The 25,588-nt window shown below is 42.3% G+C and overlaps 1 protein-coding gene across 2 annotated transcripts in view; it reads right to left on the bottom strand.

Moving 5' to 3' along the window:
- Nucleotides 1–25,588, bottom strand: part of LOC133508867 (neuroligin-3-like) — a 182,315-nt gene that overhangs the window by 9,520 nt on the left and 147,207 nt on the right. For both annotated transcript variants that reach the window (XM_061835373.1, XM_061835374.1), the window contains one exon: nucleotides 10,152–10,941. In XM_061835373.1, coding sequence (XP_061691357.1) covers nucleotides 10,152–10,941 — 790 coding nt within the window. The remainder of the gene's footprint in view (nucleotides 1–10,151; nucleotides 10,942–25,588) is intronic.

Here is a 25,588-nt window from a genome sequence, read left to right as displayed (position 1 = left end):
TGATGCTGCCTCCGCCTTCTCACGTTCCTGTCCAGGAGGTGGCGACTGTTCCCCAGCCGCCTCACGTTCCTGTCCGGGAGTACCAGCGGCGACCGGTCCGCGGCCGTCCCACGGCCGTGTCTCGACGGCGAGAAGAGCTGGGGAGTTCTGTGGAGCCACCCCGGAGCTGGAGAGACTTCGGGATGGCTATGATGGTGGCGGTCATGGCTCTGGTCCTTCTCTCCATCATCCTCTTCGCTCCTGAGGGCTCCTAGCTGCTTCAGGACCTGGCCTCGTTGGTGACCAATCCACGGCTGCCTCCTGACCAAGCCTCGGTGGCGACCAGTCCCTGGTCGTCTCACAACCACGGCGTGGGAGGTTCTCGTCCGGAGCAGTTGCCTGCCTCGGCCTGGTCCCTGCTTCGTCGTTTGGTTCCTCACAGAGGTCGTCCTCCCGAATCGCCCCGTGGGGACCCTGGTGCTTGGCGTCCGGGTCGTCCTCCGGACCTGTCCACCCGGACGCCTTGCGTTTGGTGGCCTGGATGGCCATCAGACTGGGGTTCGGGGGGGGGGGGCGTGCCCTCCTCCGACACCCCCCCTTCCGCCCACTCCAGCCTGTGTTAATTATTGTCTGTTTCTTTCGTTTAGGCACGACTGGGAGCCGTACCTTTGAGGGGGGGGGGGGGGGTACTGTCATGATCCTGCCGCTCCAGCCTGGGCTGTGCGGATGTCCGTGCGGTTGCTCTGATTGGGAGGTGCACACCTGCGCCTCATGCAGCCTGATTATGCTGCGTATTTATATGACCCAGATGACGACTGGCCGGGCCAGTTCGTTGAGCTTCATGTTCTGTTCCAGCACTTTCGTATCCCTGATCGACAACCCGTGTGTACCGACCTTTGCCCGTTCTCCGACCAACCTTGTAAGCCTGACTCCTTTGATACTTCTGCCTGCTTTGATTGTACCGACTCCTGCCTGCCCGCTCACCTGCTCTCTTCGCCCGACGTCCCAACTACCGCTGCTGCACCGGACTGCCTGCTTGATCCCCGACCGCGGTATATAATAAACGTTTCTCCCTGAACTACCTTGCATCGTCCGAGTCCTGCATTTGGGTCCCACTCCCGTTCCGATGGGACTTGACAGCCACCAATTTCAAAATACTGCTTATACATAAATTTACAAACAAATTTCAACCAAAAAAGCAATTTATAATACTAGCACTCATGGGACACAAGATGGAATCTCGTAAATCAAAATATTTGTGACGTCTGCTTATTATGCAGTGGTATCGAGGAATGTGCCTGTTTTTTAGGGCATTATCTTCACCCTTCATTGGTAGAAGGGTGCTGAGGATGGAGCTGCCAGGCAAAAAAGTGAGAGGAAGACCAAAGAAAAGGTTGATGGATGTTGTGAGGGAGGACATGAGGACAGTTGGTATTACAGAAGATGCACGATATAGGCTAAGATGGAAAAAGATGACACGCTGTGGCGACCCCTAACAGGACAAGCCGAAAGGAAAAGAAGAAAGAAGATCTTCACCCTTCATCTTGGCCCGCTAAACTGAGATTGAAGAGGAAAGACAAAGGGGAAAGGGCAGAATTGTAATTGGCCCGTTGTTTCTATATGGTTTAGAGGCGGGTGATATGGCTAAAGATTAATTTCATGGTGTAAAGCCTTCATGCTAAATGTAAATATCATGTTTCACATTTCAATTTAATAACTAGAAACTCAATTCCAATGAAGTTGGGACTTTGTGTTGAATAAAATCAGAATACAATGATTTGGAACCCATATGTAATGGAATATTCTACAATATTTAATGTTCAAACTGATAAACTTTATTGTTTGGAGCAAATAATAGTTAACTTTGAATTTTATGGCTGCAACACATTCCAAAAGTGACGGAACAAGGTCATGTTTACCACGATGTTACATCACCTTTTCTTTTAACAACTTTCAATAAACGTTTGGGAACTAAGGACACCAATTGTTGAATCCTTGTCAGTGGAATTCTTTCCCATTCTTGGTTAATGTACAGCTTCAGTTGTTCAACAGTCCGGGGTCTGTATTGTCAAATTTTAGAATTCATAATCCGCCACAAATTTTCAATGGGAGACAGGTCTGGCAGACAGGTCAAGGCAGCCCAGTATACTACCCACACTCTTGGGAAAAGTGGTATAGAAAATAGATGGACAGATGAGGAGAAAAGCATGATCAATCATCTTAATTTCAAAATTACCAAATGTTATTTTTATATTTTTGGACATAAGCCCTCCTGCATATCTGTGCTTGGTATTAGCTATCAACAAACTTCCATAATATGATAAAAAAAAGGCGTGGAAACTAGGTGATGATACATCTTTCTCATCTGTATTAGGAAACGATTTCATGCTCATGTGTAAAATTAAATCAACCTCCTGTATTATTTTCTCTTTTCAACATTTATTAAATCAGCTTCTAATTTGCGGTCCGTAGTTGGCTACTCTCTGGTATGATGTGGCTATAGCCACAGTTCTTTCAAATGTGTACTGTACAACCCAAGCACTTACACTAGCATTTCACAACATCATTACTTAGCGGTGAGCCTGCCCTCTCTGTTAATTACTCCTCATCGTCCTTTTGTGCGAACAGGACTAGTGAGAATGTTACCAAACGTGGAGGATATGGGAGTACACAAACACAAAGTCCGTCTTCCTCTGCAAACCACCACTTTTTAAAATTTTCTTCACAATTCCTCATGAATCCCCAGTCTGACTTTGCAACATGCACACAGTTGTGGTGGCGGAGCAGTGCTGTACAGTGTAAGGAGAAGCATTTTTTTAAAATATTGAGACAAACATAGTGACATCATCAAAAAGAGTTATCACAAATGGGTGGTAAAGTCTAAATTTATGTCTGCCAAATATAGTTTACTGTCTCCCATAATATTGTGTTTTAATTATATGCTCACATTTGTCAACAAGTACTAACAAGCTTTGGTTGTGATATTATTCAGGACTGAATTGCGAATGCAAACCTAAAATTTTTTTACTTTCTCATTCTGAGTTAGAATTAGGGCCAATTCAGACAGAGAGAGGAAAAATAAGAAGATGACTTATCCACCTGGTCTTTGGTTAAAGAGGGGCCAGTGTGAATCAAAACTAAAGTGCACAGATAGCTTGCAATTTGATTAGAATACTTAGCTGCCGAAAACAAAGCAATCAATGCGGAATATTTTAACTTACATAGCCAGAGTAGTATTTTATTTTTGGCAGGCTCTAGAGAATAACGAGAGACTGTGATGGAGCAGGGATGGCAAAAGACCAAAAGAATAAATAAAGAATCAACACATGACTATGCTGTGCTCTTTAACTATACCTGGCAAGACCTTGCACAGCATGTGGCAGTGCTGACACACAGATGAGGGAAATGAGCACAAGCCAGCAGTAAAAAAAACACAACCGAGTAGAAACTTGGACTGACATATTTATAGCACTAATGATATGTAGTGACTGATCTTTGTTGCCTTTTCATCATTCTGTCTTTTTTGTGAAGTGCTCTGCCAGCACTTTTGGATGTCTGTGCACACACTGTGCTTGTATTTGTTGTTTGTGATTGTGTGAAAGTTGCAATATGTGGACACAAGACAAAAGTTTGGGAAGCACAGTTCAAAGAATGTTGTAGAAGATAATTCACGTGAGAAAATTGATATGTTAACTGCAGTCATGCCACTCCAATATGATGACTAAAGAGGATAACAACTAAGCTAATGTATTACTATATCGAGACTGGTATAATTAAACGTATCATCTGGTCATCTAGGTCTGTTTGTTCTAGAAAACATTCTTTAGGGTTGCCATTGTGGTTGTTTTGTTCCTTGTTCCGGAGAGGAAAGTAAAAAAGGCTGTCAGAAATGGCCATAAAATGGAGAGGAAACTCCACTCTGTGGTGTCCTAGACATTACCAGCAGTAGCAACAATCCCGGCATGGAAGGGAACTGCAGAACATTTCCAAAACGGTGTGCATGGGTTGCGCTCGGGTAGGCCACATGATGCGATGGGAGATTACGCGAATTTGACGTTTATTTTAGGGAGCCTCTTGCCCCAGCATGTAGCCGGCGACGGATGCAATGCAGTACCATGCTTTTAATCAGACCTCTCGAGTTTCATGATAATTTGGCACGAGTGGTGTGTGAGGTGAAGCAGCCAAAGTTAGCCTCTGTTGCTTTTGTCACTCCTTGTAGTACTCTACTGAAACTGTCCATTCAATTGCTCTGCTCTAAAAAGATCTATTTAACATAGAGAAAAAGAACCAGTGTCCCTTGGTTCATTACATTCATCATGGGACTGACTGTGTGAATCAAGAAGAATCAATAATTAAATTTTACCCACAGCAAATGAGTGGTCACACACTGAACTGAAATTTAACTACGAAGACTTTTTTTTTCCTGGTCAAAAAGAGGAATGAGTAGAAATAAATAAATGAAAAAAAAAAGATAAATCCACTAGAAACAACATATAAACTATAGTAGAAACAAGAAATAGAAACAAGAGAATCAAGCAGTTTCCTCATATTCTTGGAATGGATATTGTTGAACCAATAATCAACACCCCACAATCAGTAACCCTTTTAGGGTCATTAACTTCCATTGATGCATTGGAAAAACTGGTTGCCATTTTTATTTCGAGTTAGTGTTGTCTGCAGCTGATGAATCTAAGTCACAAAGTACTATAATTTGTATTCGACTTGAGTTACTTTTAAAACCAATTTCTTAGAAAAGTGTCTTAGCTACTTTTAAAATAAAGTGCTGAGAAAAGTAACTCAGTACTGTAACGTTTTGATTGTAACTGTGGCAACACTGGCAACACTGGCTACTTGTGATTGGCAATGTCTGTACTTGTGGTTTATCCATCCTGCCTTCTTTTCATCACAGTCTAACCAATGCCCAGCTCTTCTCGTGTCCATCTGGTCATTGGCCTGTGTGTCTATTCAACTGCACAACCTTTGCATCTATCCTTTCATCTGTCAGTTCATTCATCCATCTTTCCAATCCATTTGTTCTTCAATCCATCTATTCATCCATGCCCGTCGAGCCTTCCATTCACTGCCTCTTTTTACCTGTCTGGTGCGATATCCTGTGCACTTGGCATTGATCTGTCTGTCTATATGTTTCACTGTCCAGCTGACTTTCTCACACTCAAAGGTTTTCATCCATTTTGTCCATATTTACCACTTGCATCCTCGAATCCACAACTATATCAATTCAGTTCTTCAGTCTCTATACTCCCATCTGTCTGTTATCCATCCATCTATTCATCTCAATATCTTTCTCTCTACCCTCTGATGCATCTGAAGATTTTTCAGTTCCACTGTCCTATCTATTCAACTTGTCTGTGCGTTGGACCTTCCTTAATTCATCAGTATCCATCTGTCCGTTTGTCCGTCTTCTGCTAATGTAGCCATCATTGATCTTTTCCTGCATCATTGATACAGTCGCAGTTCTGTTGCTTATCAATCCATCCATTTGCTTTATCCTTTCATCTCCACTCACTCTGTCCGTCGTGTCACCTATTGTTCCATCTGTCTGTTCATTCAAACACTGGCCCATCCGGTTCTTCCATACTTTTGTTTTTGTCTGACTCTCCTGTCAATCAGCAGATCTTTTTGTTTGTTTATCCATCAATTTGACGATCCATCAATCTCTTCAATCTGTTGAACAACAGTTCCATCCAGGCATCATTCATCTGTCCACCTATCCATCCATTCATAAATCACAGAACAACATCACCGTTGACACCCCTAAAAAAGAGGAAACACACACACTAACAACCATGCACACAATTGTAGATGCACACTAACAGGATTTGTCAGTGAGTACCCTCTGTGTGCTTTTATGTTGTGGTGACTATGATGAAAAAAAATGTGCAAAGGATGGAATTTGCTCTGTAAAGATGACACATGAGAGCCAGGGACAGGAAGGGCTTTAGGGGGAAAGCCGGTATCATACACACGGTTGACATGCGGCACAAGTGTCTCAACATAGCGTCACACATGTTTTGACAGGCGATTTACAGTCGAGGAGAAGAAGTGCGATCTGGGTTAGTTCATCGTAAGCATTTGGAAAAGGAGGGAGGGAGCGAGAACTGCTATTGCAAGCTGGGGAGTCAAAGGGAATTCAACCGGGTCCTAATTAAGGGATGTCCTCTAGAGCCAGACTGAACTTGGGTGGAGCTGGAGTGAGCTCTATATCCCCAAGTGTGGTATAAATGAGGGCAATGAACTACAGGAAATATCATAGTCCTCAGGCGGGAGTAGTCTGCACTGAGAATCGATGGTACAGTCCTTTATTCGGGATGCAATTATTATTTGAAGAAGCAGAGTTGGGTCCAAGCTGAAGAACCCTTTTCTGTATCTTGATATACTGTACATATAAGGTTGTTTGTTTAAAGTATGTGCCCTGCGATTGGCAGGGCAGTTCTTAGCTACATCTTCAAATAAAAGTTAAAACACTATCTTGTAAAGCAAAAGCCATCGATAATTCATCACTACCCGGAAACAACGCTTCGTTGTACTGCACTGACCTGCCAATAGTCCAGACCTTTCTCCCATTGAAAATGTCTGGGACACTATAAAGCACAAAATACAACAACAGAGACCCCAGATGATTTAGGAACTGAAATTGGACATCAAGCCTACTTGTAACATGAGATCCAGCACACATTCCACCAACAAAGCCAGCAGCCAATAAGTACTGTCTAACCACGGCTGCAAGGGATGTGCAACGACAGAATGGAAGAGACCCTACTTATTGTACTGTGTACTGTACTCTACGAGAAGTATGTGCCCCATTCCTGATGTGTGATTTTTAAAAATATTTCCATTTCCATCCATTTTCTGTACCGCTTATCCTCAGTAGGGTGGCAACAACCACTTGCACTCGCTTGCACACCTACGGGCTATTTCGAGTCTTCAATCAACCTAATATGAATGTTTTTGGGATGTGGGAAGAAGCCGGAATATTTTGAGAAAATCCACAAAGGTTCGTGGAGAACATGCAAGATACACACAAGGCTGGGATTTGAACCCTGGTTCCCAGAACTACGGGGCAGATGTGTCACCACTTTTTAATAGTTATCACCCTAAAATGTTTGTAACCTTCAAGCCAATTTCAATATCGCGCCTATAAAAATGCAGTTTCTAAATGAAAATGTTATTTATTAAGGGAAATAAAATCCAACCTATCTGGCCCAATGTGATAAAATAAATGCCGTCCTTTGTTAAATCATGAGTTAACTGTGATTAACCACAGTTTCAGGACAGCTGAGTTAAATTTCATATCCAAGCCTCAGATCATGTTTTGATAATAGAACGTCAAATTTGAGGGTAATGGTCTGCGGCTGTGACTACTAGACTTTATATCGATATGACCTTGTCACCTCTTGATGCAGTATTGTAAATATCTGACTGCCAAAAAAGTTATTAAAAAATGGCCTTGCGGGACAAACAACACATCCGAAAGAGACAACACGTAATGCCGGGATCAGACTCCATGGCAAATTTGGACGTACATGATTCCAGTGACCAAGTTTAATGTAACTTTGCCCTTTGTGCATGAATAAAATTAGCATGAACAGACCCTCATCATGGTAAATGCAAGAAAAAATGCACATGACACATCTTTCAAGTTAAAAGCAATCGACCTAGCCGATAAAGAAGAAAAAAACAGAGCTGCGTAAATTTGGCATAAATGAATCAATGGTGAGATGCTGGAAATGGCAGCGGGAAGAACTGGAGCAATGTAAAAAGACGAAAAAAGCTTTCAGAGGTAATAAAAGCAGGTAGCTTGAACTGTGTTGCTGCTGTGTTACTGCCACATCTCAGTGACTTTTACCGGTATTTTTTCTTTTTTTACTCAGCCCTGTTAGTGCTGTGTTACTACCGTATTACTGCTGTGTTACTTCCACCCGTCACAGGCACTGTTTTAGAAAGAAAAGCTATGGTATATTATTAAAACTTTGAAAACTCTGTGTACCGTCTTCCTTTGTAAATATCTCATTTCAATGTGGGCACATGCGGCTGATAGACAGGTGCGGCTTATGCGTGGAAAAAATTGTTTTTCCTTTAAAATGTACTGGGTGAGGCTTATAATGAGGTGCGGCTAATCATCCAGAAATTATGGTAATAAAATCTTATATTCTGATACCACCGCATCCTGTCTTTTAGATTCATTGGGATTTATCTCGTTAATTCAAACACAACGGGATGGACTTGTTACCAAGGGTATGACAACAACAATGGATCACGAATTATGATCTGAGTATGAATGGAAAAACGTGGTTGTGGTCAGTGATGCTTGGGACAGGACTTCAATTCAAGGACTGATACGACTGGCAAGCAGTCAACAAAACATTATGTAGACAAGCAAGCTAGCGCTAGCACTAACGGTTGTACAGGCGCACTCTCGAATCATGCTCTAAAATATCTGCATGTGAAAAGTAATTTCATTACAATAATGTAATTTTATTACAGTGGATTAGCACTCATTACATCTGTCATCTTGTAATGTTGGTTTGGCCTGAGTGATTAGAATATATGATTTGACTAGACTTCGAAATTACTTTTGAACATTCACAGTACACAGGAAAGGAACAAGTCATTTAAATAGACACATAAATCCAGCTTGTGATTGGATCGGTGATTGCTTATCTTGGTTATCTAAAATTGCTGATTGGCCCCAAAAATCGTGATTGTGTAAAGACTACCAGAATATGCCCAACCCTTTCACTAAAGGGGATGAAGCCCAATAGTGTGCTTATATATAAGCAGCTGGACAATAACCCGGAATATATCAGCGAGATCACTTCTGATTGCCACCCACTATGGTCATGCTGTGATGATCTGAAACAGGTGAGATAAATATACAAAAAAAACAATCAGGAAGGAGGCAAATACTTTCGACAGCACTGTATATGTGGTAAGTATATCACTACTTTTTAAACCTGATCCCTTTTGTTTAACATTTCGGTCTTAGGTTGAGGTCTGCGCTGTATAGTGCAACATTGTAGTTACACATAGTCGTTACAAATTTGTTAAAATTACATGTACATATGAGGTAAACATGTAATCTTCATAACTTTCTGTGTATGTCTACCAAGTTATGTTCTGAATATGCTGAGACAATATGGCTGCCAGGAAGAGGAGACAGCTGTTTGGTCCGACCTCAGTGGTTTGCCCGAGGAGCCAAACAGCTGACATCAGTCCATCTGCACTTGTCTGTCTTTAGCAGCTCATGCATCGAGTTGTGCTGGTGGCCATGCTGACCTATAAGCCAGACGTTTGGATGTCAGAGTCAACCTGATTGAGCAGCGGATGATGTAGACACTGTTCACCCTCCACCCACCACCCGCCCATGCAGCATCCCCATCAAGATGAGATCAAAAGCTCTCTGGCATACATGCATTGTCAAATTAAATTTAAGTTATTCAAAATGATGTGTAACTGCACAAAAATGGTCTTGTACTTTGTAATGGCCAGAGGTTAAATTGAGAATAGAGGTGAGGAGGGTCTCCCTGGGCTTGAGTGAGCTAAAGAATTCAATAGAAGTGAGGAGTCTGGTAACTCATGGTATCTTTCAGCACTGGACTACAATGGAACATAGTGAGCATTTTGAACTCCCCCATCCAAAATAAAATACCGAAAGGTGCAGACACAGATGCATAAATAGAGACAGGAATCAGCTGAGCATTGCATTGCACACACTTTGGAGGTACATTTAATCTCTTTCTCTGTCTTCAATATGTCTCATTTTAAAGACACCTCTAAAAATGTTATTTATTCCCCCCCACACTCTCAAATGTGTCCTTTGTGGCACTTCCTTTTTGCTCCAGCCTATTTCATCTGCTACACAACTCCTTTTAACAGGACTCTGATTGGATTTCTTCCGTAACTTTCTTCTGATAGTGTAATAATATAGAGCAGCCAGGTTTGAATACAGTCATTATTGGTTTGGATGATTCAAAACTCATTTAACTTGACTCATATAATTGATACAGAAATGTCTAGATATCACATTGTTTATTCCTTATATCACTGTCAAAACGTTTTTTTTTTGGTAGTTTTTTAGAAAATATAGAACCCTGATAACATCCGAACAATAGCCACCTTAATAAGGGGCCTCAAAATGAACATTGACTTACCCAGTCTTGGCAAAGTTGGTCCAGTAGGTCATTACCACAGCACTGAGCATGACATCATTCTTTGAGAAGTTGCAGGGGAAAAGGTCAGTCGGACCGATCATCGGAATTCCAAAAACATACGGCACCTCATCCCCATGAGCGGCATCTGACCAGGCAGGCTTCATGAGGCTCTGGCAGTGGTGGTAGAAGGCATAAAAGTAGGTGGGTGAGCCATAGCGAGCATGGAGATCTGCCGTTACCACAGAGGGCTCCACCCACTGGTGGTCGGTAAATAGAGCCACCAACGTTTTGCGCCTGGTTTCTGGATTTTCCTTGTCTGCCCAGTCTGTGTACATGAATTTAATGGTCTCTCTCAGAGTGTCTTTACCCTCCGGATATCCGTAAAGACTGTCCACAAAGTCAGACACAGAGAAGTCAAAGTCATTTCCAGAGACACCGTCCTCGGAGTCCACCACATTTTCCACAAAGCGCAGCCCCTCGCCTTGGTTGACCCCCAGCATTATATCATAGTTGAGGAACTCACCCTGCTCCATAAGGATCTCAGGGTCATCTGGAATGACGTCGCCATCGATTACGGGTCCAAAAGACACGTGGTACCTTGCGGGTTGTATGTCCTGCTCCACAAGCTCCCTGGAGCTCTTCTTCCTCAGACAGTCCACCATGTCTAACGTGTCCAAGACATTACAGCCCACCTTCTCCGCTAGAAGACGTGTATACTTGACAGGCTGGTAATTCACCGCCCAGCTGGACAGCGCCGAACCACTCTGAATGATGGCTCGGTGGAAGAGACCTGCACAAGAACACAAAGAACAGATCAGATTTGGTGTGTCTCATGGATAATTCAGTTAGGAGCTACACCACACAATAGCTGTTCATTTGGCTTCTGTCATATTCGAGACCTGACTGTCAGCTGCACAACTGATAAGAACGACAAAGCCCGGAGTGACAACAAGTTCTTGCTCCCGCATTGGACAAAATAGATGCCTACAATAATAGAATCATGTATGTGATAATGAAGGCACAGATGGCCTGGTCTTACAGACTGCTTGCAGACAGACAAGAGCACCGGCACTCTGTCATTTCCCTTCCCATCTCTACAACTCCCACAGTAATAATCTACATTCTCGTCTGAGGCAGATGCCGCAAATTTGGCGCCGCAGTGTTTTTTTTATCTTTTATTTTATTTTTTGCTACAATGAGAGTATGCACAGAAACAATGTAGAAAACAGAAGGAACATTAAAATCAATATTCAGGGAAGTAAGCTCTGCAAACATTCAATCATTCATTCATTTTCTACAGTGGACTGGATGGGGTACAAACTGGACTGGTAGCAGTAGAGTTACTGCTATCCATATAGCGTCTGCCTCTGATAACTGAGGTACTCCAGAAAAGGTGTCAATATTTGTCGTCCATACATTTCCCAAAAGTGGAATCAAAAGTAATTTCTTCTCAACTTTCAATAGCACTGAATTGTAACGTATGACCTGGATGACTGAGAATCAACATATACTGTTGAAATCTTGAATATCTACACACAATTGTATTTTTATCATCACTATAATGTTTTTGTACAGGTCACAGACAGACATTGAATGACATTTCAACCACTTGGCTGGTTATTCATGAAAGTCTTTCTCTATTGCCCCGAGTGACATTTACCTTTTATAGCTACAACTACTGATACAACTGTTATTTTTTTTTTTAGCCTCCATAGAAAAACCTTTTCTTCTTTGTGAGATTGTGGATGCATTGTTCGAAATAAAAGTAAACTCCTACTCTTTATGTACAGAATAAATGAAGCTGTGTGCGTCTACTTGCCAAGAAAATACAACTTGGTGGAATACAGTGAAAGAAAGCACTTGTGATGTATGGCAATAAAAAACATTATGACACAGACCTCCTATGATGTTAGTTGATATAGGAGCGTAGCGTTTTCTGTGTGTTGTGGAAACCGACACAAGCAAACATGCAGTCTCATAGGTTCTCCCCCAAATTAAATTACTGTTTAGTTGCAGTGGAGAATGAAGGAAATCCGGGATGACTTTCCACCACAAGGCATACATCTCAAATAGGAAATATAATTTCCCCAGAAATAATTAAATTGCACCCCACCCGAAAAATGTTCCCATTACATAGAGCAGATTAAAGATGACATCCCCTCTGTTTGCGATATGATTTCCTCGCGTCTTTATCATCTCTGAGCATTACAGCACCAGTGCTGCTTTTGCGATGTTGGAGTCAGAGGCCAAGCTTCAACCGCTTGACCACACGGTTTTATTGTTCATATCATTGTTATGGTCTTAGTGATGGAATTCCGCCGACATTGTGATGGTGGCAGGCCCAAAACTAATTACGGTTGGTAACAAGATGTCTCCACAACGTCGTGTGGAGACACATGCTGGCATGCAGAGTTCAAGTGTAATACTTCAACATCAATGTGGGTGGCTGCTGAAGTCTGTGTGTTTATGAGGTAAACAGAAGACTTAAGTGCCAGATATATCACTTTGGTAGCCTTAATCAGTGGCAGCGGGGGGCTTATTTCTTCTTGGCAAAGATTAAGTGTTTATTTGCACTCCCATTTACATTTGATCGCAAGTAGTAAGCAGAATTAACTTGTCTGGATGGGTGAACTATTAAGTGTTTCTGAAAGTTACACTTAAAGGTATACATTGCTGTAGGTTCTCACAGCAGTACCTTCTGTTGCGTGTATGCTAAGAAAAGCAACAGCAGAGACATTGCCAGGCATAAAAAATATGCATATTTTTAGAATGACGCTAAATAGAAACGTAAAACGCAAAATGTGTAGGGTGTTCCAGACTAGGACTCGACAATATTGGAGAAAATGTTAATTTTGATGTGAATTTTTTAAAACCTGTGATATACCGTATATATATATAAACAAAGTACATACATTGTGTCGTGAAAAACAGGATTACACTTGTGACATGAAAACCAACACACATTTCTCTTTTTCCCCTCTCAATGTTCTTTGGGGCGTTTATAGTAGTTTAATGTAAAAAAGTATACAGAGTCATTTGTTTGAAGTCTATGCAGTGTATTTAAATACACTCTTGTATTGCATAGGCAACACTCCAGACATGAAGTTGAAATAATTTATTTTCATACCCAGCTGTACTGCACCACAATCCTCGCACTTAATCTTTTTAATCAGTCTGTTATTTTTAAGTGTAAAATACAGGAATCCAGGAATGCTTATTGTGTTAAACACACGTTTCAACACAATAAGCATTCATATTTCTATATTTGAGTGCATTAGTTTAAATGACGTGCATTGTTACGTACACCTGAAGTAGACCCCTACCCCTACCCCCCTGGACTCCCAAATTCAATCTGTTGCGATGCATATTAGTTTCATTCTGAAGAGTGATACATGAAACGCAACTGGTGTACACTCTTTTCTGTGTCCTCATTGATAGTTGTCATACAAGGAGATAAGCACTGTATACCACAGCCTGGGCTGCTCCATGTATTATTTGAGACGTAGGCTGTAACGCATGACAGTTACTCTGTTATACTTAGTCAAGTAAAATTTGGGACACATTGTAATTGTGAGAGTAGTTTCAATTCACCAGGATTTTTACTTTTTTACTTTACTTGAGTATTTATTTTAGGACGAATCAACACTTACTTTGTTACAATGACTGACATGCCTCCATCACAAACCTGGCACTATTGAATGAAAATGAACTCCCGCTTGAAAACTGTTCTCTGACGCCAGAATGAGTGTCTTCTCAATTACGTTCGTGGAGCAGAAATGAATTGAGGTAATTCAGTGGATTGGATTTGTTTGGCATAAAATAAAATACGCGATTGGCTGGTGACCAGTTCAGGGTGTACCCTGCCTCTCGCCCGAAGATAGCTGCGATAGGCTTCAGCACACCCGCGACCCAAGCGAGGATAAGCGGGTCAGAAAATTAATGACCTGGTGTTTAGAACGACTGGCTCACAGTGGAGAGGTTCTGAGTTTGAATCTTAGCTCAGGCTCTCCTGTCTGGAGTTTGCACGTGCTTCATGACTGCCGGGGACAAATTCCTGGTGTCTTGTTACATACTTGGCCATTAAATTAAATTAAATTAAAATTGCTGTGTCAATGAATCACATTGGCTGTGAAGGCCGCTATGAGCGCCACTGCCCTTCAAGATGACCTATCAGCGGCACGTCTATGCAGGGTGCCGGCCTGAGCTGCATCTCAGCTAACAGAAGCAGATGTCGAGGATTTCACTTACTTGAAAGTATTAGAGTGACAGCCATAGGATGCAGTTTACTGGTCTGGGTGGGAGGATGTACAGTAGGGCTTGTACAGGTATACTTCTCATTATCCTCCCTTGGCCTTGTTTACGCTCTCCTTATTCCTTTCTACAGATCTCAACTTAGTTAATGATGAGCGTGAAAAGGCATAGCTGGTGGGAGGGAGTTTGCGCTTTGGTGCCATCGCCACTTCTAAACATTTTGATCATACGTTGAAGGAGAAAATATTTGCCTGCAGGAATGTTCTGTGATCAACAAGGCATATTTGGCTGTAAATTGTGGTACACAGATCTTAATCTGTTAAATGAGCAACCATAGTTGAGATGGTCAACTTAGTTCACTCTGAAACTTTGTAAGAGGACTAAATGGTCACAATCGCCGATGAACTGTCAGATGTCTATTGAAGGGATCAAACAGTCAAATACACAAATTGTTAAATGAGAACACGCTCTAGGAGCTGCTGTAGGACGTCAACTCACACCCAGCAGTCGTATGAAGACTAACATGCGCCAGCTCCTTATATCACTCATTACACCACACCCCCTAAAAGCCCACATGAACACACGGATACTACGGTGTATGTACAGTAATTACACTACAGTGTAAGTGCTGTAATTACACTTTTAAAATCGGTTTTGTTTTCATACAATGAAGAGATTTTTTTTTCTTTATCATAAAAAATGTTTTGGGGGAAATGTATGAGTAAATCTGTTCAGGTGGTTTTTAACGGAGTGAACTAAACTCATAAATTAAGGCACCATTTTAATGCATTTTCTGTTTTCAGAATTGGTACATAAACAGATGTCGTATGTAATGTGTTTAAGTTGTGCAGGACCATTGTCTGCTAGCAGTAATGGTAATCAAAAGCCCCATCTTTCCATCCTCGGAGTGGCCCATAAAGTGTACTTTATATTAAGTATATTTACATTGATTTATGGGAATGCTACGAATGCGGGGCCTGCACGGTCCTGCCAGTGTGTGTGTCAAAAAGCTGCAGATGGCTGACTGCTGAGGACGACTGAACGGGCTTGACGGTACGAGATTTATCTTTTGCTTTGTTTGAGGAAAGAGAGCAAGAGTGAGTTGGGCTTCACTATTGTTTGCCAAGAATCATATAAATCTCGCACACAGGAGCTGTCAGCGGGGTGATAAATATGTATTAGAGCTGTGTGTGATGAGCCCCACTGTGTGAGGAAGCTCATAGGGGAAGGTCAGACACACAGAGAGTGAGAGAGAGAGAGAGAGAGAGAGAGAGACAGAGAGAGTGAGAAAGAGAGAAATACAGAGAGAGAGAGAGAATGAGAGAGAGAGAGAGAGAGAGACAGAGTGAGAGAGAGAGAGAGAGAGAGAGAGAGAGAGAGAGAGAGAGAGGTGTGGGGTGGGAGGCACTAGCTCTGATCACCCACTGAGAGAATCCACTAATTATCCACAGCAGGATGTAAGTGTGTGTGGATGTGTGTGCAGGTGTGCCAGAGTCGACTTTGACTGATATGACATAAAGATGATAAATTGACACGCATGCATCATGGTGATAGGGTTAATGGCAATAACATTGTAGTTAAGAAACTCTACGTTGATTAAAAGAATTAACACTCTCACTCTGTGAGTTTGGATCTGAATGTTTTTCCTTTGTAGAAGCAACAGATCAACCTATTGTTATCTTCCTGTTTGACATGCTAGGACCCAACACCTAAACCATGAGCAGATCCATCAAAGCATAGCGTTGCTGGCAGATTGAGGTCACACTGAATTATGACTGGAGCTGCGAGGTAATCGCTCATTGGGTCGCTGCTAAAATGCTGTCGCATAGCACCGCTGCCATCTCAACGCGGTGGAGAGCTGACCTTGACTGGGCTGCCCCCTCACTAGACACCCGTTAAACGGGCATGTGGTTCAGTCTCCGGATTGGTAGTGTGGCTTCTGGGGATAATTTATTGTCGATAGGTGTGGTGGTGGTGGTGGTGGTGGTGGTGGTGGGGGGGGGGTGATGACTCTTGGTTGGTTCGAGAGCCACAATGCACAACTGTGATCTCACACTATCCTTGGACAAGTGTGATTTGGATTAAATTCTGGTTTGAACAAGCCAATAGGGCATCTGTGAAGAGAGTAACATGACGCAGGAGTGCTTTGGATCACAGCTCATGCATTTAGCAGCATGTACGAGCGTTAATGGACAGCGATGTTCTGGTAGCGATGAAGCCACAAAGCACTGTAAGTGAGTGCGATCGTTTGTAATCTGGAACAGCGGGCAAATGTAACGGAATAAAGAAAGAAATGTGTAATGTGCTATGTGCAGTGTGAAAAGCCCTTTACAATGTTATCAAAAGAGCAAAGAAAAATCTGCAGCGTTCGACTACTTTATCTTGGCTTGGCTGAACAGTGCCGTCCTCGGTTTATGACCCACATATGTAGAATAAACCAGAACACACCAAGGTCTGTCATTAACCTACACTAACACTGAAGTAGAGTCATAATTACGGTAACTATTTCCTTGGAAATCGCATCAAAACTATAGATGTAAAACAATGAAACGACAAATGAAAAGCGTGCGTGGTGGTAACTGAGTTAGTTACCATCGAGTGTTGTTTGTATCGCATCCACATGCTTCGAACCCTTGGTGACCCGGTACTAGAAATAGTACCAGCTAGTACCTGAATAAAGTAGGGCAGAGCTGAGTAGTTAATCCTATGAGGGGAAAAAGGGGAAAATGTGATGTCCTTGAATGTTTGGCACATCAAAGTCAAATTGTACAAACATTACAAATGCAGAACAAAACAGAGCATTTCAAAAGAGCTAATGCTGTGAAAATCTTTCAAGTTTCCTCACAGGCAGTATGACAAGACAAACTGGGAATGCTCTTTTTCACGCAGCTCTCAGCTCCTGTACAGTTCCTGCTAGATGTTCTCCAGGCTTCTTCCTCCACTTTATTCTTTCCATTGTTCTGTTTTGAGTCGCTCTCGCTGTCTGTGTTCCGAGGGCCCATGCTGAGTCCCTCCTTACTAATTATTAGGCATAAGCCTGTGCCCAACGAAGCATGAATCCTCTAAGCTATCTTACCTCCACCATCTTCTCACTGGAAGCAAATCTCCACAGACCAGCGCACTATATGGCGCACCCTCTTTTTCAAAATGAAAAACTCTATAATACGTGTAATGAAAATCTTGCAAAGTTTCAACCGTTTTTTATTCTATTATTCATTTTAAGTGTCATCCCCAAGTAATCATTGTTTTCCACCATAACCCTGATAACGCTAGCCGAAGTGTTTTTTTTTCAGTTCGGGACTATGAAATAGCCCCATTTTACATCTTTGGCCACTTCCAGTCACAAGGTTAAAGCTGCCTGTCGCCATGGCAACAGTCTTGCCACTCTTGTCTTGCGGCTTCAGGTACTTAAACAGTAGAGTCTGTGGTCAAATCATGCATTAGCCTACGGAAAATTTCACAATTGTTCCAGAAGCCCCGAAACAGCACCTCCTTCACGTCATGCTTCCGGTCCATTAAGTCTCTGTCCCAAATCAAACACGTCAACTTCAAAATAGATCTGATGGAATCAGGAGCACGCAAAGTTGAATGGTGCATTCCTTGTATCTGAGGTGGAGACTGTGTTTGCGTGTGTGTGGGGGAATCCAAATAGAGTTGCTACTTTGTATTACATGTGCGGTTGGAAACAAGAAAATAATCTCACAAGAGTCCCCAAATACAACTTGCCAGCCAAAGTTCCTTGACCTTTATACATTTAGGTACATGTACTGTATGGCTCAGACTATAACGCTAACCCTTTTTTTTAACCAACTTTCAGACCTGCAACTTAAAGTGATGGCTTGTTTCAAATTTGCCTGATATCAGCAGTGCCACGTTTTCGCCTATAGGTTTCTCTTTAACTCACCAAAATTGTTTAATGTAAGCTCCCTGTTGAAGTGTTACCCATCCAGCCATCCATCCATTTTCTTTGCCGCTTAATCTCACAAGGGTCGCGGGGAGTGCTTTAGCCTATCCCAGCTGTCAACAGGCAGAAGGCAGGGTAGAACCTCAACTGGTTGCCAGCCAATTGCAGGGCACATAGAGACAAACAGCGGCACTCACAATCACACCTAGGGGCAATTTAGAGTGTCCAATTAATGTTGCATGTTTTTGGGATGTGGGAGGAAACTGGCGCGCCTGGAGAAAACCCACGCAGGCACAGGGAGAACATGCAAACTCCAGACAGCTGGGTCCGGGCTCGAACCCGGGTCCTCAGGACTGTGAGGCCAACGCTTTACCAGCTGATCCACCGTGCCACATGTGTTACCTCTTTTTTTTTTTTCATCAAATCCACACACATTTGAAACATTCACAATCCCGAAACATATTTTTTTGTGGTGCTAGTAGTATTTAAGTCACTTTGTTTTGTCTCCACTTATTGCCTACAAATTTTGTTTTCCTTCATATTTGTATGGATTCTGTCATCCCTGAGCACGCAGTGTTTTGTTTAGCAGATGGCTATCAGTTGTTCATATGCATCATAATGCGCCACACATTTGCAAAGGGAGATAGTTCTGGACTGAACGCGGGCAAGTCTAGTACCTGCAGTCTTTTACTATGATGCCACGCTCTCATAACACATGCAGAATGTGGAAGGTCACACAGATTCAATGTTGGTTTTCGGCCTTGACGCCTACATGCATTGATTTCTCCAGATTCTCTGAAACTTTTAATAATATTATAGACCGCAGATGATGAAATCCCAATTGCAATTTCACATTGAGGAACATTATTGGACTATTTTCTCTCGTGATTGTTCACAAAGAGGTGAACCTCGCAACATCTTTGGTTGTGAATGACTGAACAATTCAGGGAAACTCCTTTTATACCCAATCATGGCGCCCACTTGTTCCCAATTAGCCTGTTCACCTGTGGGATGGTCCAAACAGGTGTTTTGATCAGCATTTCTCAATTTTCTCAGTATTTTTTGCCACCTGTTCCGTCTTCTTTGGAACATGTTGCTGTCACAATATTCCAAGTTAAATGATTATTTGCTATAAACAATAATGTTCATCAGTTTTTATATTAAACATCCCATCTTTGTTGTGTATTCAATTAGATACTGTATAGGATTAACATAATTTGCAAACCATTCCATTCTGCTTATATCTATGTTTAACACTTTGTCCCGACTTCATTAGAAATGAGTGTGTCTATCATGTACTCTTATTTAAAGGTCAAGTGTCATCCCTTTAAACATTCTAAAATATATATTGCAATGAAAAATACATATAAAGTTATTCACTTCAATGTCCATACGAAAAAATAAACATGAGTAGAGAGCGAGTGATCAATGCGCAAAGTTGCGGAATTGTCATTTGACATCCAACTGGTCGCCATATTGGCTGCATCTCCTGTCCGTGACATCACCCCGAACATTCGCCATTGAAAACACGCTGTGGCACCTACTGTGGGAGACGAACACGCCCCTTCTGACACGGAAGCTTTTTTCGAAGAAAAGAACATCTCACAACCGAGTTACCGGGGTAATATTACACTATTGTTTTGATATGCGGTTCATGGCCAAACCGCCTCTCCATCTGATCCACTTCCACGGCGCAGATGAACTATCGTGGCACGGCGCTGCGATGACCCACCCCGGCCTCTGGTCGGCTCAGCTGACTCGGCCTTCCCAACCTAACCTCAAGGGTGGCTCATTTTCGGCACCAAGGTAGCTTATCACGGCGGCGAGCCGGGCATCTTTACAGCACTGTTGTCGCACGCGGCTGAGAGCGGCATTGCCGGCAGCGTTGTTCGTAGCCGCCACCGTCCTCAGCATTGTTCATAGCCACCGCTGTCCGGGATGAACAACACCGCCGAGACGGGCCACTTTACGGCCTTGTCGTCGCACACGGCTGAGTGCGCCTTTGTCGGCAGCGTTGTTCATAGCCGCCGTCCGGGAGCCCGACGCGGCAGCCTTTCCTGGCGAGCCTACGCAGCAGCTGTCTGACGCGTACATTGACACCTTTAGCACCCGTCATACGTAGGCGGATCTTTTGTTACGTTATGAGAGATGGAATACTGGTCCCCCCCCTCCAACTATTTCTTTATTTTTTTTAGTAGCTGTAAACACACCTACCTGTTGTTTGGGACCCACAAAGCTCTCGCCCTTTGCACCCGTGCAATCCAATTTTCACGATGAATCGGGTCTCTTGGAAACTTATGAAGGGTAAATCCATCCTCCCGAGTGTTTGAGCAATATCCAGCAATGCAACAGGCCGGCATTTTGTCCAACACGAAGGAACAACAAGCTACCTTCCCGCAGGTAAAACTAATAGAAACAAACGAGTCCCCTGGAGGGCGCTCCTGTTCTGTAAGTCACTTCCAGCTTCTGCTCAAAAAGAAATCTCTGGAGAGGATTTTCATGGCGGGAGTTACAAAAAGCCATCTATGTCAAAATCATGTTTTGTGGTGAAAAAACAGATGGGTCCATACCAGCTGCCGTTTTTTCATTAATAACATACTAAAAATTATCCATTTCATGACACTTGGCCTTAAAAGATTCATTTTCACCTGAAACATGTTAGATATTGTTTGTTAAAATGCAATTAAAAAATATTATTTTTCCTGAACATAAGGAATAAATGTGAATAATTGTGATGAAAGTATTGATCAAAATAATCATGAGTATATTTCGACCATAATTGCGCAGCCCAGGAATGTACCTTTCACTCCCAATAGAAATAAAATCGATTCTAATTCTGACATTTTTTTTCTATGAACATCTGCAATAATTTACATTTTTAAATGATCACTTTTGAACATTCCTTGGAAATCTCTATATTTCATTGTAGTATAGTATATTTCCAGTGTTAATGATTGACGAGGCACAAAAGAGACTACTACCAACCTACACAAAAATTCACCTTCCTGTAGTTGCCATGGCAATATTTTGGTGATGCGCAGTAGAGTTTAAAACAGAAGGACTGACCTTCTTGTTCTTTATCCGGACCATAAAAGAGGCCGTGTTTGAGGGGCCGGTGTTTTCATCTATCAGCGTGAGACATGGTTCACTCTAACCTTATATAACTTTGTTTGGTCTTCAGCTCGAGCCTCTGAAGAGCTCGCCTGCTTGCCTGCAGGCAACAGCTTTGGCCAGATAAAGAGTTTGATCCGTAAGTGTGGATGGAGGGGAAAAAAGAGAGGAAATAGAAAAGTAGAGCAAAGAAGACTGATATGAAGGTTGGCGGGGAAAAGGGGAGTGAGTGAGCAATGAGATGAGAGGAAATGGCAAGAGGCAAGAATGGCTAAAACGAGGATAAATAAAAATGACCTAATTGACTGGCTGTACTGCAGATCGATATGCATCCGAGACCGGTTAAACGTTGTATGTCCTAAAAATTATGCAGAGACAAGCAACATTACAACACACTGCTCATACTGTACATACAATACATGCACAGAGGCTGGCATCCATCTGCATGTATGCACAGCACAGCAGGGATTCATCTCCTACTTGAGCTCATTATTCTGGCTGTTAATCAGAAGGCAGGCAAACAAGGCAGAACGTGAGTGCAAGATCATTTTCAATGTAATTTGTTGAATTTACTTATGCCTTACGGGTCAGGCTTGCTACTTTGGAATGTTTCGGCCTGATTTGTATAACGTCCTAAAAGGCTAAAACAGAAATGTTTCGATCAATTCGGTGTGATTGTTTACAAATTTTGTTGCATTTGCGATGTATTTTCTGGGACTAAAAATTGTATTTGGCTCTCAAAATAGTATAATGCTTTTATTTATTTAAAAATGACATTGAATCCACTTGTGGTGGAAATGCTATTGTAATTGCACCCATCCAATTTTTTTCCATTTTTCATTGCACCCACTTAGGCTATGTACACCCTACAGATCAATTGAGGTTTTTTTGTTGCCTAATGGGACATGAATTGGATCGGATTTTTTTAACGTCAATGTGAGCAGTATAATGCAATTTTTCTTTTTTTCCTTCAATCCAACCCTGGCCTCCGGTATGTGTATATAAATTGGGTATCTGTCAGATACGAATGCAGTATGGATGTGAAGTACGCAATCAAAAGCTGACAAACATGGCAAAACAGACATGCGGCAAATGCAGTTTCCTCGCATCCGGATGCTAGGTGGCTCTGAAACGCTTTGTGGAGAGCATTTCTATTTTAGAGTCAAGAGGTTCTGGATTTTAATCTCACCTCTGACTTTTCTCTGGGGATTTTGCATGTTCTCTCCATGCTTACATGGATTTTCTCCCGGTAATATGGCTCCCTCACACATTCCAAAAACATCCATTTTAGGTGAATTGACAATTGTAATTTGTCCATAGGTGTGCGTGTGAGTGTGAATGTTTGTTTGTCTGTCTGTCTGTGCCTTGTGACTGACTGGTGACCAATCCAGGGTGTCACCCTGAAACGAATAAGCAGTATAAAACAGATTGATGGATCTACAGTATAAGAGCTTGTCATTAGGTGGAGATCTTCTTATGCCTGGATCTGACTGCAGGATTTTCGCCCGATATTGCCCCGGTTAGATATTGTGGGCAATGTGCCAGATCGCGCTTGACATATTTTGTCGGGAAGGACAAAACGTCTTGTAGTAGCAGTAGCAGCAGACACTTTTCCGCTTGCTATGCTTGCGTCACCTTACGTTTTCTTGTTTTTCTTATTCCATGGATATTTTTAAACCTGTGGGACTACTTTTTTTGTAGATACAATCAGTTGTATCAATAGTCTAATATTATAAAAGACGGGATACAGTGATTTCGGAATTTATGACTGAGATATGCCAAGAATTGCATAGAAGTGTAAATGTGAAAGACCAAATCTCTTTCTAGTCTGATCCAGGCAAAATGTTTAGACTTTGAAAGCTCATACAAGTGTAAAAATAAGAAGAACCTTTGATTATCACATAATACTTCTCTATGATGTTCTCGGGTTTGTAATTCAGCCAAGAATAAAAGCCAAAGTGAAAACCCACCGATACTCAGTGAAGTCTGACATAGAGTTACTGATGTTGATGATTAAAATTTAATGGCATTTTTTTTCCCAAAAAAATCTGGGTAGTTCAAATACGGAAGTACTGAAAGAGCATCGTTGTTGATGTATGAACATGATGAGCCCTCCTCTTTTCATAGCCATGGAGAGTAACAGTACATTTCTTTTCTTAGATCATAAAAAAGTCAAGCTATCAAACCACTTTTCCATATTGACTCACCTGCATCTTGTCGCGGCGTACATAGTCATAACTTACTCCCACAACCTACGCGTTAACACACGGTGGCTACACGCTGAATTTCCCCACATACGCTCATGCAAGTGTCACAAATGCCGCAGCCTGTGAGAAGCAAAGGCTGCTATCTCCTTGTCCTTTATTGTGTTCTGTCATTTGAGGCGACATTCACCACACTCCCTCCATGCTGGGGTTGTGTTTAGATGTGGGCCTGATATGGGGCGCAACAACATGCACGCCGCCTCAAATCGGCGCCAATGCGGGAAAGGGAAGAATAATGAGTTATTACAGGGTTATCTGTGTGTATCTCTATGTCATGACTGTGTAAGCGGCTCTGCTAATCTCATTAGATGAGACAAGTTGTTAAAGATGTTTTCTGATTTCTCCCTCTCCTCCTGCTGTGTCCACAAATAGATTCCAGATCAGGAAGCTGAGTGGAAATGATTACAGCCTATACTTTCCACAGAAACTGTACTTAATTGGGGGATGGCCCATGTGATAGCAGCGCGACAGGAGTGAAAGTCATCACGCCTACTGTTTCTAAATATACAATATCTTTAACATCTGAGCTACCTCAAAGCTCATGCGCAGCAAAAAAAACAAACAAACCAACAACTACAGACGAAGTGTACATTGAAAAGCTCCTTAAGTACAAATCAGATGTAGAGTATGTCACGGAAGGGTCAAAGATATAAGTCGCAGATGACTTTGTCAGCTCAGCCATGAAATGTGGAGGGATGGCAAGCTTCTATTCTTGGCTACATTTTGCCTGTGACAGCCAGATGGGATGGATGTAACTCATTTTTTTGGGCCAAGGAAAGCCACTGAGAGGGCACAGTTGCATTTGTGACAGACAAATCATCTCAAGGGGTTTACGTCCCCTTGAGGGGATTCCAGACGGGTTTAAAGCAATGATGGGGAGAAAAAAAGACGGGCAAAAAGTGAAAGGCAAATGGACCTAAGCACTTGCAGAAACAAAGTCGCTGTGGGGGTATTGAAGGTGGAGAGATGGATACCAATCTAGCGAGAGACAGTGGGTGGATCGTATTGCTTACGACGGCCCTTTCCTTTCAATACATTGAATCAGGCTTAGAAGCCTTTAAGAGTCTGTGTCTGATCCTATCTGACTACATCATCCATTCAAAGGATACACCATTTGCATGTGCACAAACAGCATAAACATGCTGTACATGCACACCCTTAGCATATGAATTGTTTCTCAATGGTTGTCCAATCCTGTTCCAGCAAACGCCAAATATCTTTAGGCTAAATGTCATACGTACAATAGTGTACACCCACAAGACTAGCACTGGTGGGCACACTCAGTCATATAATTTAGCAAGCTAATTAGGCACCACACGCAGTGCAACCTTTTTTTTTTTTTTTTTTTTCCTGACCAAGACCATAAACAATGCTGTAAAACACTGTTAATGAACCATAACAAGGATGTTGAAAAAGAAAGTCTCTCCCCTGATGTTCTGCAATTCCTGCTCTTCTTGCAAAAATGATAGAGCTATTCTCATTAAAATGGCTCCACCTATTACAACCTCTTTTAGGGTCGGCGGTCACACCAGTAGCTGCATCCAAGATTAACTCGAGAAGCAGACATGAACGTGCAAGATTGGGCTCAGGTTCCAGCAGCGTAAACATTCTTCTAGCTGAGCGAGTTTGTGTGTTGCTTCTTGCCCAGTGTGTGACACCACTAGCCCAAGCTCTACTCATTGTGCCACCAATCCTGCGGCGAGATGCAATGCCGGCTTGGCCTAATTTGTCCCATCCCATATGAACAGCAAGCGGGAATAGGATGGTAATAGAAGGCGCTTGCCTAGTCCACACACACCGTGGACATGAGCCTAGGGAAAAAAAAACAACTTTGTTCATTGGCACAATTACACAAAAGCTACACAGCCAATTTTGACAATACTCTCCGAAATGAGGTACAAAGTGCC

The sequence above is a fragment of the Syngnathoides biaculeatus genome, chromosome 11 (assembly GCF_019802595.1).
Source record: "Syngnathoides biaculeatus isolate LvHL_M chromosome 11, ASM1980259v1, whole genome shotgun sequence".
NCBI lineage: Eukaryota > Metazoa > Chordata > Actinopteri > Syngnathiformes > Syngnathidae > Syngnathoides > Syngnathoides biaculeatus.
Note: the sequence above shows the minus strand (reverse complement) of the source record. Positions and strands in the feature narration are given on the sequence as shown.